The sequence below is a fragment of the Aythya fuligula genome, chromosome 6 (assembly GCF_009819795.1).
Source record: "Aythya fuligula isolate bAytFul2 chromosome 6, bAytFul2.pri, whole genome shotgun sequence".
NCBI classification, from domain to species: domain Eukaryota; kingdom Metazoa; phylum Chordata; class Aves; order Anseriformes; family Anatidae; genus Aythya; species Aythya fuligula.
In genome coordinates this window covers 25,176,598-25,191,155 of record NC_045564.1, presented here as the reverse complement: position 1 = coordinate 25,191,155, position 14,558 = coordinate 25,176,598, and the positions used below count along the sequence as shown (strand labels likewise).

The 14,558-nt window shown below is 44.7% G+C and overlaps 1 protein-coding gene across 2 annotated transcripts in view; it reads left to right on the top strand.

The window, feature by feature from the left end:
- Positions 1 to 6,023: 6,023 nt before the first annotated feature.
- The window catches only part of SLC15A2 (solute carrier family 15 member 2), a 50,403-nt gene continuing 41,868 nt past the window's right edge, over positions 6,024 to 14,558 (top strand). For both annotated transcript variants that reach the window (XM_032189581.1, XM_032189580.1), the window contains exons 1-5: positions 6,024 to 6,168; positions 9,452 to 9,539; positions 10,155 to 10,296; positions 11,897 to 11,989; positions 13,112 to 13,211. In XM_032189581.1, the coding sequence (XP_032045472.1) occupies positions 6,037 to 6,168; positions 9,452 to 9,539; positions 10,155 to 10,296; positions 11,897 to 11,989; positions 13,112 to 13,211 (555 nt within the window). In that variant the 5' untranslated portion in view covers positions 6,024 to 6,036. The remainder of the gene's footprint in view (positions 6,169 to 9,451; positions 9,540 to 10,154; positions 10,297 to 11,896; positions 11,990 to 13,111; positions 13,212 to 14,558) is intronic.

Here is a 14,558-nt window from a genome sequence, read left to right as displayed (position 1 = left end):
GTCCTGCCACATCACAGCCATTCTTCTTCCTTCTGTGGTGTTGGGTGTGTGAGAGACTAGCACACCTTCTTTGTTAAGTGCATAACAAAGACATTCAGAGTTTGGCACTTACACCCTCAGGAGTCAAACAGCACTGAGTAGGGAGTTAGAAGCTGTGCTCATATTGCCTTTTACATTATTATTATTATTATTATTATTATTATTATTATTATTATTATTATTATTATTATTATTATTATTATTATTATTTTTCTTTCTTTCTTTCTTTCTTTCTTTCTTTCTTTCTTTCTTTCTTTCTTTCTTTCTTTCTTTCTTTCTTTCTTTCTTTCTTTCTTTCTTTCTTTCTTTCTTTCTTTCTTTATTTTCCCAGAGGACACTCTCTGTTGCTGACTTTACATACCTGTGTGAACAGTAAAACTAGGTATGTTTTAATCAGGGGCTGTCTCTAAGAAGTGACTTGCATTCTTTAAATCACTGAAGGGGACATGAAGGCCGAGCAGGAAGGACAGAAGATACAAACATCCCAGGGACCAGACATGTGCTCCTGGGCCCAGATTGCCTGGGGCACCTCTATGTCCATTTTTCTTCATCTTGAATCTGCTGAAACCAGTGCTACCAGTCTGCTCTGGGGCAGGACACTGTACCTTATCGCATGGCATCAAGTACAGCTTGGAACCTTGGGGGCGAAATAGTTGGAAAGGAATACAAGAGGTCGCTTAGCCCCAGCTCTCCTTACTGACAGCCTGAATAGTTACATTATTGCTTGTTTTCTATGCAATATATGTAGCTTTCATTACTTTATACTTACTGTATACTAAATACTTATGGTATTTACATATTGTTAATCACTGCTCTGTTCCAAAGGACTCCAAGTTTAATTCTGGAGTCTAATTCCTGCAATGATTTTTGTGATGCTCCCATCCTAAGAGCCTAGAATGTAGTTTACATTTGTGGCTGTACTTTGTGCTGAGTTTTCTTCTGCTCTTCTCTTCTTCTTTTTCTCTTCTTCTGCTCATCTGATCAGCTCTATATTCTGTGTTTTGCTTGAGCATTCCCTCCAGATAAAGAGAAATATCCTATTTTTTTTCATGGTATGACAGTCTTATAAAAAAGTCCTTTGAAAAGCTGTTTCCAGATGTATTTTCGACCCCCCTAATCTTCTAACACAAGTCACAAGCATTACCAAGAAAACCTTTTTATTCTTCCCAACAACTATTCTCTTTCCATCTTTTCTTTTCTGTTGCATTGTCTGGCCTACAGTGCTCATTCTTCTTTTCTGCTTGTTTTTCACACTGTTTGCCCAGAGTCTAATACTGCTAGCTGTGCCATCCTCTACTTTGTACTTATCTATGGTGCTCATAATATGACTAATGCTCCCTGGATCCTGGCCACACATCCTACATTCTGGATTTAAATCCTCCTTACCATCTATCTTTAATATATCTGGTATGAATAGTCTGCTCTTTTGTAGCCATAATTAAAGTTTTGCTTCAATCCTCCTTTTGCTCACAATTTACCATCACCTTTTTTATGAGATGTCTGCGCTGTTCTTCCTTTCACCTCAACCCATGCATCCCTTGTTGCCCTGTCAAATGATTCATCATCCGTAGAACTTTATTCCTTGTTTCATTTTGGAATTTGATCCACAGATAGCTTGGGCCACTCACTGTTGCACATGCAAGTAGCTACTGCTGCACGTGTCCTTTCACTGTAAGGTTCAGATGTCTCTCAGTGTTTCCCTAGTGCATCCTTTCAGTCTTCTTCCCCTGTTCCCCTGGGCCAGACTTCGTTCAGTTAATAGCAGAATTCTGTAGCAACTGCCTATATGCTTGTAGCCTTGACTATATTTTGTATTTTGAGGAAATGAGGAGAGATACGGAGCCATGAAGCAGGTGGGACTGGGATTTCAGTGCAACGAGGAGGGGAAGAAGGATGTGGGTGGCTCTGGGGCAATGATGTGTGGTGATGGAGACTCCACATTACTGCTTAATGCAGAGAAATGGCTCACAGTGAAATTCTTTATCTGCAGAAAATATCTGGGGCTTTCCCCTGCAAGGGAAATGCCTTAGATCCTTTCTGAAAGGAAGTCACAGCAGTTTAGAGGAGGTTATGGGGAGGAAGCAGAAAGGAATAAACAACAGAAGCAGGCCAGAAAAAAAAAAAAAAAAGTTGATCCTCCTTTAGGTGGCTCATAGCTCTACAGTGTAAAGGGGCTGGGAGAACGGCATGTCCGTGTTATGTCTGCATTCCTGTGCGACACATGAAGAACCAGAAATTGAAGCCAGTGTGTCAAAAGGTGATGAAACCTTGGGTCTTCTCAGTCTTAACTGCTAACAGATGTGCGTAGTTAGGGCCAGCTCTGTAGCTGGTGTACAGCCTCACGAGTCTGTCTGGTTTTATTGCCAGCTGTAAGTCCTGCCTAGTCACAGGTCCAGTCCCTGTTCTCATCAGGTAGTCATCACTTTATTGAGAGATGGTGTAATTACAGTGTAAAGCGATTGCCTCTGAACATCCATGAGAGGTGCCATGCAACCTTGGTTATGGGCTGTAATCATGAAGGTGGATTCCCTGGGACATTTTGGAGATGAACAGAGACTTCAAGATCCAAAATAAATGAAAGTTTAACGATTTTATTGGTGACCAAAGGACTGCTGTTGGAAGTGAAACATTAACAGGAAGACAGAGCGCCAAGAGGTTCAACGAGGGTCGTCTTCAGGCACAGCAGAGCTTGGGGCCTCCAGTGTGCCTGGAGCAGCAGGCATGGCAGAGAAGGATGGCGTGCTGCAAGCTGCAAAGGAAGCCCAAGCTGGTGAGAGAACCTTTTTTAGATTTCTTCTTGCTAATCCTAGAAGAAACTGAAGGCAGAAAGGTACCAGCAGGGAAGAGAAGTTTCTCTGATTGGTACAAAACAAAAATATGGTAAAGTACTATAAAAGTATGACCAGTGTATGTGAATTCAGAATCAGGCTCATTAGAAAGAGACCAGCGTGACTGAGCTGAATATCAGGAAGGAATTGTGCCACAAGATGAATGCAGATAGAAGTGAACGGATCAGCTGAGTATAAACAGGTTAATGTGTACAGCACTGCAGCAGGAAGCAGCAAGAATCTAAGCGTTGTGAATGCAAAGGGAAAATGCAGATTGTCCTCCTGTGGATTTGGGGATCTGAAAAAAACTTGAATGATGAACTGAAAGTTGTAGAATAATGTATTCATGGGAACTTCTGCCTGTTCAAGGCATCTGGTAGCTGAATATTACATTTAAGCATGAATCATCATGCAGATTGCCCACTTGCATGAAGGACAACTCAGAAAAGAGGAAAGCTCACAGAAAGCAGTCCTTGCTTTCATGTTTACCAGTTAAAGTTGTTTAGAACATGATTTTCACAGAAATTCAGGAGGGACAAACTTCAGAAGGGCACCTCATCCATCTGCCTGTCAGTTACTTTTTTCATCTTACCATTGATGAAAATGGAGAATAGTTCATCTCTGTGCTTTTTTTTTTTTTCCCCGATGACGGTTAGGGGTAGCATTTGGTGGTTTTCTTTCCTGAATTTCATCTTAACTGTTCCAAAGCCACGAGGTGGCTTCTCCCATTTAGCAACACCATTTTGAATTAATTGCCTGTTTTCCCCAAGGCTCACCCCATCCTGCTTCCAGACACAAAGACGAGCAGCACACTGGCGGTGCTGATATCCTCTTTGCTCAGGGAGAAGTTGAGGACCTGTGTGTTTCATGACTTTCCAATCTGATGAAAAAGTACTGCTAGCTACCCTGTGAGGGATTTTCCAGTTGCCCACTGTATGGGTATTTCATCTGAACCCTATTTTCCTTGTGAGACATTAGAGACACTGGAGTCAGGATGCATCGCATCCACAGCTGCTGTAGCTGTTACACCACTGATCCTGTCACCAAAGAATAAAACAATCAGATTTGAGAGCACTTTTGCCAATCCAAAATGGCTGTTTTGTCATCCTTACTCTCCTTTTGGTGCTTGTAGAAGGGATTGTCTGATTAGGTGTCTCCCCAGCCATGGAGGAACATGCCCAGGCTGTCCCAACCTGCCTTTTTAAAGACAGGACTGAAGCTTCTCCTGCCTTGTGGCTTAAAAACTACATCCAGCACTTGAAGGAGAAATTCATCAGGTTGTAAAAATTTGAGCACATTTTGAATATCCAAGTATTCTTTAAGTGTTTTTTTTTTTTTTTTTTTTTTTTTTTTTGTCACATTTCACCCATATTTAACTGGTTCATTTTAATGGTGTTAAGCATCTTGGATATTTTATTTTATTTTTTTTTTCTTTCTTTTTATTTTAAGTGAAGACAGACAAAAAGAGCACAACATTTCTGGCTTCTCTGGATGAGCTTTTGTTTGCTCGTTTTCTAGTTTAAATAAGACTTTCATTTCCCTTCCTCTTTCTCCAATATTGACAGTATTTCTAACACCTTTTCTTATTGCCTTTTGTGTCCCCCGCTAGCTGTAATTCATTTTGTGCCTTAGCTTTTCAGCCTCTATCACTCTATGCTCGGTCTGTTTGTTTATACTCATTTCAGAAATGCCACCTTATTTCCATCTGTGGTACAATTCCTTCCCGATTTTCATCCCAGCCACACGGGTCTCCTTCTATCGAGTTTTATTCTGAAATCACTTGTATCTGAGTTGCTTGCAGATTTATTCTCCCTAACTTGTTCTCGCTGTTTGGCATGAGTTGCCATTTATTTCCAGACGTTTGAATTCCTTTTCTGCCTTTCTGTCTGAGAAAACCTCCTGGCAGCTAATGGCCTAAACATCTCTGCAGTGTATTTGACAAGTAGCATGTTAATCCCGCCGACTGATGTGTTTTTTCATGCTAGTATTAAAAAAAATCTTTTAGCTTATGTAAAGCACAGGGCTGCGTACGCACACAGAAAATATAGCTGCAGGATGCTGAAAATATTAAGGTATCGCATTGCTTCGGTGTGGGAGCCCTGCAGAAGGGATGAGAAACCTTTTCTGTCTTGCTTTTGTTGTAGTCCTTTAATAACTTGGCTGTGTTTGCCCTGCTCACCTGCGCATGACAGAATACAGCAGGCTTCTACTGGGGATTGTCTGGAGATACTTTGGCTAAGAGATACCCCCAGCCAGCTCAAAAATATTCCTGCTGCCTTCTACACGGTGTTAGGCTGCAAGGACTCGAGTACGTGCTGGCCTGGCGGGCAGGAGACAGGACCACAGTGCTCAAGGTCTGTTCCTTGCACTGCCCCCAGCTTTGGGTATGCTTTTGGGTCATTCTCATGGGTTTAGTGAGTTCTAGCTCCCTGGATGCTGTTTGTGACACCTGAGAAGTGACCCAGGTGAAAAGCAAAGTTGTATGGGAGTAGGAAGCGTAGGAAGTGTTTGTCACGTAGGGAGCCCATAGGAAGCAGAGATGAGGTTTGGGGCTGCTCCTGGGTGCTGGCCGTGCCCTCAGATTAAACTGTCCCCAGGGAAAGGCAAAGTCATTCCGGGGAGCTGGTGTGGAAAGGTACCCCGGGTCAGCAAAGAAATGATTTAACGCGGTGCAGGCATCCGTGACATCCAGCGTCCGAGGGTTTGGTGTGATGAGCGTTTCAGTGGCCATGACTCGGGACGGGTGTGTGGCTTTTCAGTGGAACGAGACCCCCGCAGAACAAACCTGCCATTACCACGCTGGGAGGGAGATGCACGCCTCGCCCCTCAAGCTGCAGGCTCCAGAGGTGGCTGGGACTCGGGATTTTTATGCAGCTCACATCTGTTCAGCATACAGTGCCATGCTGGGCTGATGCACGTAGGATAGCTGGGGGCATGCCAAGCACACAGGAGGTCTGTGCCACAAAGTGCTGACAGCCCCAACCTGTGAACGATTTCGGCTGCGCTCCCTGACTCTTCCTGAACTCTGCAGTTGTCTTTCTTAGCGGCATCTCCCTCCCCTTTCGGCCCTGGCTGCAGAAATGTGCTCAATTAGGGTTAACTCAAACTGAATCAAACTTCATGCCTGAGGTTGGAAATCTTCCCAGTCAACTCACCACAGCCACATAGCATGGTGGGAGACAAGGCGAGAGGGGAGATGAACGCTTTTCAGAGAAACGAATCCAAGGAAACTTTGTTCACTTTTATTTCTGCAGGAGATGATCCCCCCAAAGGAGATTTCCCTGTTCAGAAAAAATCCCCGGTGAGTGTTACAGCTGGTCTCCTTTTCTTTGCTTTCTGCTCAGCTTGCTCTAAACATTGCAAGATCTCTCTGTTCTTTCCTCTTTTGTGCTCTAGCTAGAGACAAACACCCTTTCTTGCAGAGAGTTGAAATAAGCATTAGCAACTCAAGGCAAAAATCCCTCCACTAACCTGATTAAGTTAAGAAAGGACAGCTTAAAGGGGAAAAAATGAGCTGTCTGTGTCTTTGGGAAAAAGGGTAAGGGTTTTCGCTGCTGCCTTTTTCCTAAATGCTCCTTTCCTTGTGGGAAAAGACTTCCTGCAGTGAAGTGAAGGGGGTGTTGTGAGTTGGAGGGAGGGAACTGGGCTGTGCGTTTGCTTAGTTTGATGAGACACACAAGGAAGAGTCCCCAGCTTCTGCCCAGCAGAAGGAAGGACAGGGACGGAGGACAGGCCACTGATGCCTGTGCCAGAGCTTCAGGTTTGCAGCTTTGGCTGTGAGCTAGAGCCAGATTCAGCTCCTTGTTCTCTTATCTTGTAGCTTTGATGTTTGTTTAGACTCTCAGGCTAATTCTAGTTGGGTGCTTGGCCTTAAAATACTGTACGCTGCATTGGTCTGGGGAAGAAAAGGGCTCATTCTGCACCTGCTTTGATTTGCAGAACTATGTGGTAATACTTGCTGTTGCAGTCAGTCATGTCATTAGCAAGCCAAATCTTGAGCTCACAACGTGAAGTAGTGTGCAGACAGTAACTATCTGCTATCCACAGCTCCTTAGTTCCCTTTTACAGCGAGCCAGCAGGAGAGAGGGGTGAAAACAAATATCTACTGGCACTTTAAATGACCTTTTTTTTTTTTTTTCCCCTCGAAGACATAGACTATCAACTTCCACAGTATCCTTAAGAGCTCCGTAATCCCTCAGATCCCAGGCTTACCGTGGTTAGCTAGGCACAGCACAGTACCTGTGTACTCCCGAATCCAGGCTTAGCCTATTTGCTTTTGCTGGGGCTTTCTGCTGAGCAAGGTCCTTCTCTGCAAAAGCCAGCATACCGCGTCCAGCTCTCGTCATGGATGAAGGCCGCCCACTTTTGGATGTCCAGGCAGGCCATAGGCAGGTCAGTGATACAGCAAAGTGATTACCCCAGGGATTCTGTGTGTGCTGATGCTGTCTCATGGTGTACAGGCCAGGTGGAAGTATCCCTGCTTGTCAGCCCCTTGCTCTGTGCTTGTAAGCAATTACTCAAGGTGCTGGCTCAGGCACTTGGGCAGGTTTGGCTGGGAAGTCACTGCCTCCTGCTCTCCTTTCCCTGCTTGCCCCTATCCATCGTTTTGAGGTGCCTGTCCCAGAGCAGGAGTGGCTGGAGTGGTTTTCTGTCGCTGCAGGTCACAGCGAGGCACGTGGTGCCTTCTCCTCTTGGAGCTGAATCCAGCAGGGCTTGTGCCTCAGGTGTGGAGCAGTGAGCTCATGCAGCAGCGACCCCGACATCTGGCTGCCTTGGTTTTGTAGAGTCACACTCTGCATCTCCATCAAATGATATTAAATCTCATGAGTACTGAGAGAGAGGGCTGTGAAACAGAGGAAGAAAAAATATCCCCGGTATATCATTTTACTTCCAAGTTCAAAAAATGCCTCCAAGCACCCACAGGAAATATTTGCCTCTTACAGCTTTTCCTCTTTATTATGAAGAGCTTGTTGGAGAAAGGTACTCTGTGTGTGTCTGTTTCTGTGTTTGTGCATTTGCAGCTTATATACGCTACCGTTTTTAGGCTGGTCTCAAAGCAGGAGGCCCCAGTGCAGTTTCCAAGGGAGCCCACTCTGTCTTACAAGCCATATGTTGAGCACGATGGTTTCAGCGTAAATAATAAATGAAATGGATAATTACATATTTATTCAAGTAAAGCAAAGAAGCCAAGGATTTCTTTATAAAAAGGCATTCCACAAATAGTGAGAGAAAAATATCTCAGAAAAGGACAAAAATATTTGTCTTTAGAGATGCTGGGTTAAGTAATGGAAAGTGGGTTTTGGTTAGGGGTGTTGGTTTTTCTGCAGGCAGCCAGCCTCTTCTCTTCTGTGGCTCTTCTGTAGTCTCGAGCAAGACAGCATCATTACCTAGAGTCTTGTAACCTCGATGCCATTGCTTGGGAAATCCAAATAAACTTAGATCTCGTGGTGGAATTAACCTGAATAAACATATCTCTTTTCTTATCTCTATTTGCACTTGGGGCTCTGGGAAGTGCTACAGGAATTCATTATTTCTGACACGAGGCACAGAAATGCATATGAAGGGTTCATCTCACTTCACAGGCCCACACCATGGCTGTTTAAAAACATGAATAAAAACGCAGCTGGTAATCTCACACCCACCTCATCCCGCACCCTGTGCAGGGCCAGCCTGTCTCCTCCCCTGGCTGGCAGGGCTGGGCAGTGCTGTGAAATCCTGCTCTCCCTGCGGCAAGGCAGCAGAGTTAAGCAGCTTCCAGCAGCTCCCAGCTGCTTAGCTGGGACTGCCGGGGGGCAGCAAGAGGGCTGGGGGCCCGCACAAGGTCGTACTAAGACTCTGCTGTCCAAATGCTGAGTATTTCACTCGGAAAGTTCTGATTTTAGCTGGAGAAAAGTTGGATTCGGTGGGAGAGTGGCCAGGCTCAGACAGGTTTGAGAAGCCTGTAGCTGCTTTGTTTAAATTTTGATTAATAAATTGAATTATCCATAACTATGCCGGCATTCTTAGAATATGCAATAGAGGCTGCAGCTGATGCTCTGCCTCAGGGAACGTGGTGGCACAGTTTGATGTGACAGGGTGCAGACACTGAGGGCAGTGGTCGCAGGGGAAGGAGCAGCTCCAGGTGGGAGCAGGCAGCAGCTCCCTGGGGGCTGCCAGCTGCTGAAGCAAGGCCTGGTGCGAGGAGGGGCAGCTTTTGGGGGGAGGACAGTAGCTCCATGTGAAGTGTGGGAAGAAAAGGCATCTGAAGGAGGTGCTGCATCTCGGTGGGGTTTTATATTGCACCAGAGAGGTGGTAGGACCCTTCCGCTGGAGCTGCAAGCATGGGGGCACTAGCTGGTGGTCTGTGAGTCCTCATGGGATTCCTTACCAGGCCATCACCAGTCAGGCTGATTCACTGGGGAGCCCTGACCAAAGCAAGACAGCTGTGGGGTCTCCTCACACCTGTGAAGGTTGAGGAGACCCATCCCACGGGCCATACAGACAGCAGTGAGCACTTGGGTTTGGGACTGGCCTCCTCTCTGCTGCCCAGGCACTGTGGGTAAAAGCTTTCACAAGGCTGATGCTTTCTGGTTTGTTTCCTGCAGAAACTCTGTGGTTCCAACTACCCCCTGAGCATTGCCTTCATTGTGGTGAACGAGTTCTGCGAGCGCTTCTCCTACTATGGCATGAGAGGTATGTGGCTATGTCTAGGAAGAGACTTGTGCATCGCTGGGCTTTTGTACACACCAGCCTGGTGTTCCGGGATTGTGCTGTATGTGGTCATGGTTGTCTTTCAAAGTAAATTGGTATTTTGGGATGCAGGCATGAACAATGTGCCCTAACATGGAAGCTAAACCTGCTCAAAGCAGCAGTAGTGACTGCAGACCTCCAGTGTCACTTCCCATTTAATTTTTGATATGATTTTCTGTCTTGAATGTGGTTTTCCAGTGTGTGATGTGTTACAGTTGTGTGCAGAGTGTTGGAGGACTGAATCATACAGGCACATAATTTGCAAATAGAAAAAACGCATAAACAGAACTACAGGTTAGGGTAGGATAAGATAGAAAATATAATTTCCAGCTAAACATAAATGTTTATGAGCAAAGAAAGCCTGGTACTGGCATATCTCATTTGAGCATTTCTGTGTCAGGGATTATGAGGAACAGGTCTGAAAGCACAGATCTTTCCACAACAGTGCTCGTAGCTGCTACACAAATCAGTGTTTTTCTTGTCACTGTGATGTAGTTTCCTGCTTACCTGCAGAGATGCACATTAATTACCTGATGTGGTCTGTTTGCTTCCTTTTAGCTGTCCTGACGCTGTATTTCATAAGCTTCTTCCACTGGGATGAGAATCTCTCCACTGCTGTGTACCATGCCTTTTCCGCTCTCTGTTATTTCACACCTGTCATTGGAGCCATCATGGCAGACTCGTGGCTGGGGAAATACAAGTAAGTAAAGTCATGTCTCTAATTCATACAGGATACATCTACACCATGCAGTCTGCACAAGGTTCAGTGCTGCATGTGCTCCTAGTTTTGAGCTTGCCCAGGGTGCGGCGAAGACGTGCTTACAAAGGTCAACTCCTCTGTGTTAAAGGATGAACAGCTGAGCTGTTTGCTCACACTGTTCTGTGCTCCTCTTTTTCCCAAGGACCAATGGGCAACAAAGTTCAAACAAATTAAATCACCCCAGGTTCCTCCACCCTCCTTCCCCATGCACCTCAAGGAAGCTAAGGTGTAGTGGTTAACCCTCAGCTTGATGAGATCTGTTGCTGAGACAGACTCAAGGATGGTGAGGAAGCAGTGTCATCTTCTGGATCTAGTGGTCTCAGATGCAATGACACTAATTGTACCCACTTACTTATGCTTTCTCAGCACAGGGGATGTATGAATGCACACATTTTTTGTCCCAGAGTAACCCAGGTTCATTCAAACCATCTCCCTTAGCACATAATCAGGTAAACTCTCCCTCAGAAAATCAAGGAGTCCTCCCTTAGCCTGATAAGTTGTGGGACCATCATCTGCCCAGAGTGGTGGTGAGCAGCTGGATGCAGGACATTCTTTCCTTGGCACTGTCTGTTCGCTGCCTGAGGAGTCTTGCTGTCAGAGTGATGAAGTGCAGCTGAACCTTTCTCTATAGGACTAAGCGCGTCTGGCAGGAGAGCCTCAACATGGAAAAAAACAGCTGCAATCTGCCTTTTCAGCAGAGAGCTTTTAAAGGGACATCAATATTCTTCTTTCTTTGTGCTCAATTTTAGTCATTCTCCTGTCCTTTAGAATGAAAAAACAAACAAAAACAATTGGGAATTTTATTAACTTTATTGTTTGAGGTTTCACCTAGCAATGTTCGTTGCTTTTTGAGGGTATTTATCTTGCAGCAGGATGATGTGAGAAGATAAATCATTATGCAGATTTTTGTGCGTTAGATAAGAGACTTCCCTATGTCTTAATGGGTGTTGGCTTTTACTGTAGTAGCTGGGCCTGGCAAATGCCAAGGACAGGATAACAGATTAGAGGGGCTTTTAGGAATGATGTGCTGTGGCTCTAAGTTAGCTGTTGCAGCCAGGGTCTGGATGTGTCAAGGATCACATCTGTGCCACTAGTTTGGATGTGGCAGTCAGGCGGGTTGAGTGTGGGCAACAGACCCTACAGATGCCTTCCAGTGTAGGGATTCAGTTAAGTGCATGCTACAAACTGCCAGTTAGTAGTAGTCTGGAAAATGAGTTGGACTTGAGCAGTGCTTGCCTACTTGCAATCTATTTGCATGATAAGACTGGAATGTTTTTAGTTTATTATGCCCAGCAACCTCTGCAAAGAAAATAGGGTCTCTCCCTCCTTAATCTCAGCCCATTTGACTATCTCTTTCTTCCACTGTGCTCAGTGCTGACACAGAAAAGTTATAGGTGTCTGCGATACCAGAGATATGGACAAAGCAGTTCCTTGTGCATCTGCCAAGTAGCCCTTCCATATCAGGAAGCACAGGCACACTCTGTTTTCAGATCATACATCACCCAGCACCTTCAGTCACTGCTGTTTGCTTTGTTCACAGGACAATCATCTACCTCTCCATTGTGTATGTGGTTGGACATCTGATCAAGTCCGTGGGTGCAATTCCATCCCTGGGCAACCAGGTTGTTCATGTGTAAGTAGCTGTCAAAGCCATAACGCTGTAGGAGGTTGCAGTGGTAGGTGGTTGACCCAGGACTGTCATTTGTTTCACCTCCATGAGGACAGCAGTCTGGGGACCATGCATGGGTTGCTCTTATCAGGGAAGGGTTTGGGATGTCTGAATAAGCAGAAGAGGGTGTTCAGAGTGAGAATGCAGCAGGAGGAGTTGGAAAACACCGCTGAGACTGAGCCCTTTGACACAGGGACTTCTGACCATGCCTGTCTGCTACACCGTGCTACTGGAGTTTGGTTTCTTCCATCCAGCTTCCTACACCAGCCTCCTTCCTCCCTCATTTTCTCATCAGTACTGGTGCTCAGATCAGCAAGGTCCCCTTGTGTGCATGGAAACACAAAGCCCTAAATACACGTTTTCTGATGTGTGACAGAGGAAAGGTCTGTCGCCTCCAGGGTGCTGCCCTTCTTGCTCTCTAGATTCCAAACCGATAGGAATTTCAGAGTAGTTCTCCAGCTGGTGTCTCTGAAACCACCGTGCTGTTTTTGCCTAGGTACTCGGGGCTCTAAAAATACGCGCATGCAAGCAGGAGCTTCTGGTTTACAGAGCAGCTTTTCTTTTTTCTTTTGTCCCAGACCTGATGCTTGGTTCCATACAGACATTGCTGTCGGGCCAACAATGGGATTTTGAGGAGCACTGGGAGGTGGAAAGCACCCAACAGTCTAATTCAAACAGTTTTGCTTCAGTTATTCAAACTGGAAGTCCTATATGCAAAGGCTTTGTTTTTCTTTTTTTTTTTTTTCCTTTTTTTTCTTTTCCTCAATTGATCTCTGTAATCTTTTGTTCTCAGATGAGTGAAAAATAATCCCTTGATTCTTCAATGTCTGCTACGTCCACTGGGCCTTGGAACAGTACGACACTGACAAAAACGTTTTGGTTAATTGACTGATACTGAATACAAAAATGAGGATAACTAATAACTATTTTTTTTATTATTATTATTTTGCTACTTAGCTTGCTTATCATCACTGCTGATGTGCAAAAGACAGTGATATCAGAGGAATTGTGGTTGGGTGACACTAACATGCTCTCCTAAGCACTGGAAAGGTTCTGCAATGGTGTTGTTTTTGTTCTTGCATGAAGGGTCCTGTCTATGGTTGGTCTGTTTTTGATCGCCCTTGGAACGGGAGGTATCAAGCCCTGTGTCTCTGCATTTGGTGGGGACCAGTTTGAAGAGGAACATGTAAGACTTCATTTATTTCCTAAACTCTGCAGTGTCTGGTTACGTTATGAGGATGTTCTTGCAATCAGATTCTTTTGTATTAGAATAAGGTCCCATTTGCTAGGAAAAGATGTAGTAAGATGGTTTGCGTGAGACTTGAAAAAATTGGGATGGTTTAGAAAAGGAAAACAATAATGGAATGGGATTGATATCAGGAACAATAGGTCATAACTGCATCAAATAATCCAAATGTTAATTGGATGTCAGAGTATTTGGAAGATCCTGTATGGCACAGCATGGAAAGGTAGCTATTTCAGAACCAGCTTAACAGGTGTGATTATAACACACTGCAGTGCAACACATCAGATGAAAGAGAAAGTTGTATCACCAGGCTCTGTGCTTTCCTGGGAATTTTCCCTCAAAACAGGCACCAGTCATAGTCTGTCTTAGATGTTTTTCAGAAAGAACTGCAGAAAATTGTAGCCTTTCAAAGAGTTTTAGTACCAAGTGTAGCCAGAATGTTTTCTAGTTGTTCCAGAATGGAAAGTTCTGAAGAGCTGGGAAACTGTCTGTACTGGATCCTGTTAATGGTAATCCAGTTGCTTTATATCCTCATTCTCCATCACGAGTGTTTAGCCCCGGCCCTCACGTCCTGTAACCACCAGGGAGAATGTTGAGCTTGAAGAAGTGAAGTGGGTCAGAAAGTACTACTGCAAGGCAAAAAGCATCATTTTCAGATTGACCTGAAATTAAACACTTAGATTTATGTTGATCTAACACACAAAAATTTCAGTTTTCTCAAAGACAGTATTCAGATCAACGTCTTCTGTGAATGGCATGAGTCTCAGAAGGTCTCTGCTACAAGGAAGAAAATAAGTGTTTGAGTCTGACAAACAGCCTTTTAAAATCAATAAGGATTATTTAGGATTGACAGTAGGAAAAGAATTCCAGAAATAGGTCAAGAAAAGTACTGAGAAGGACTGGGACCTTTGGAAGATGGAAATCTCTGTCAGCAGAGGCATTGAATAAGGACACTAGAATAATGGTCTGTCAGGAAAGGCACTAGTGGAGCTGGATAAGGGATGGCCCCTTGGCCTTGGACAAGGGATGGGAGCTCTGTAGGGCAGTTTGTTGTTTGTCTATTGCAATGTCCCAGCATGTAGTCAGCATTTAACGAATAAATAAAACAGACCAGAATGACAGTTTCAAAATGTGGAGAAGCCTTGTTCTTTCTGCACATGAACTCTGTCATACTAAAGTGATGAAGCTTATGGTTGAATAATAAGGGGTAACAAAACCCAGTATGTTTCATGGTCACTTTTTCAAAGCAGATCCTTCTGCAGGAGGGCCCATCCTGTGCTGTCCGTC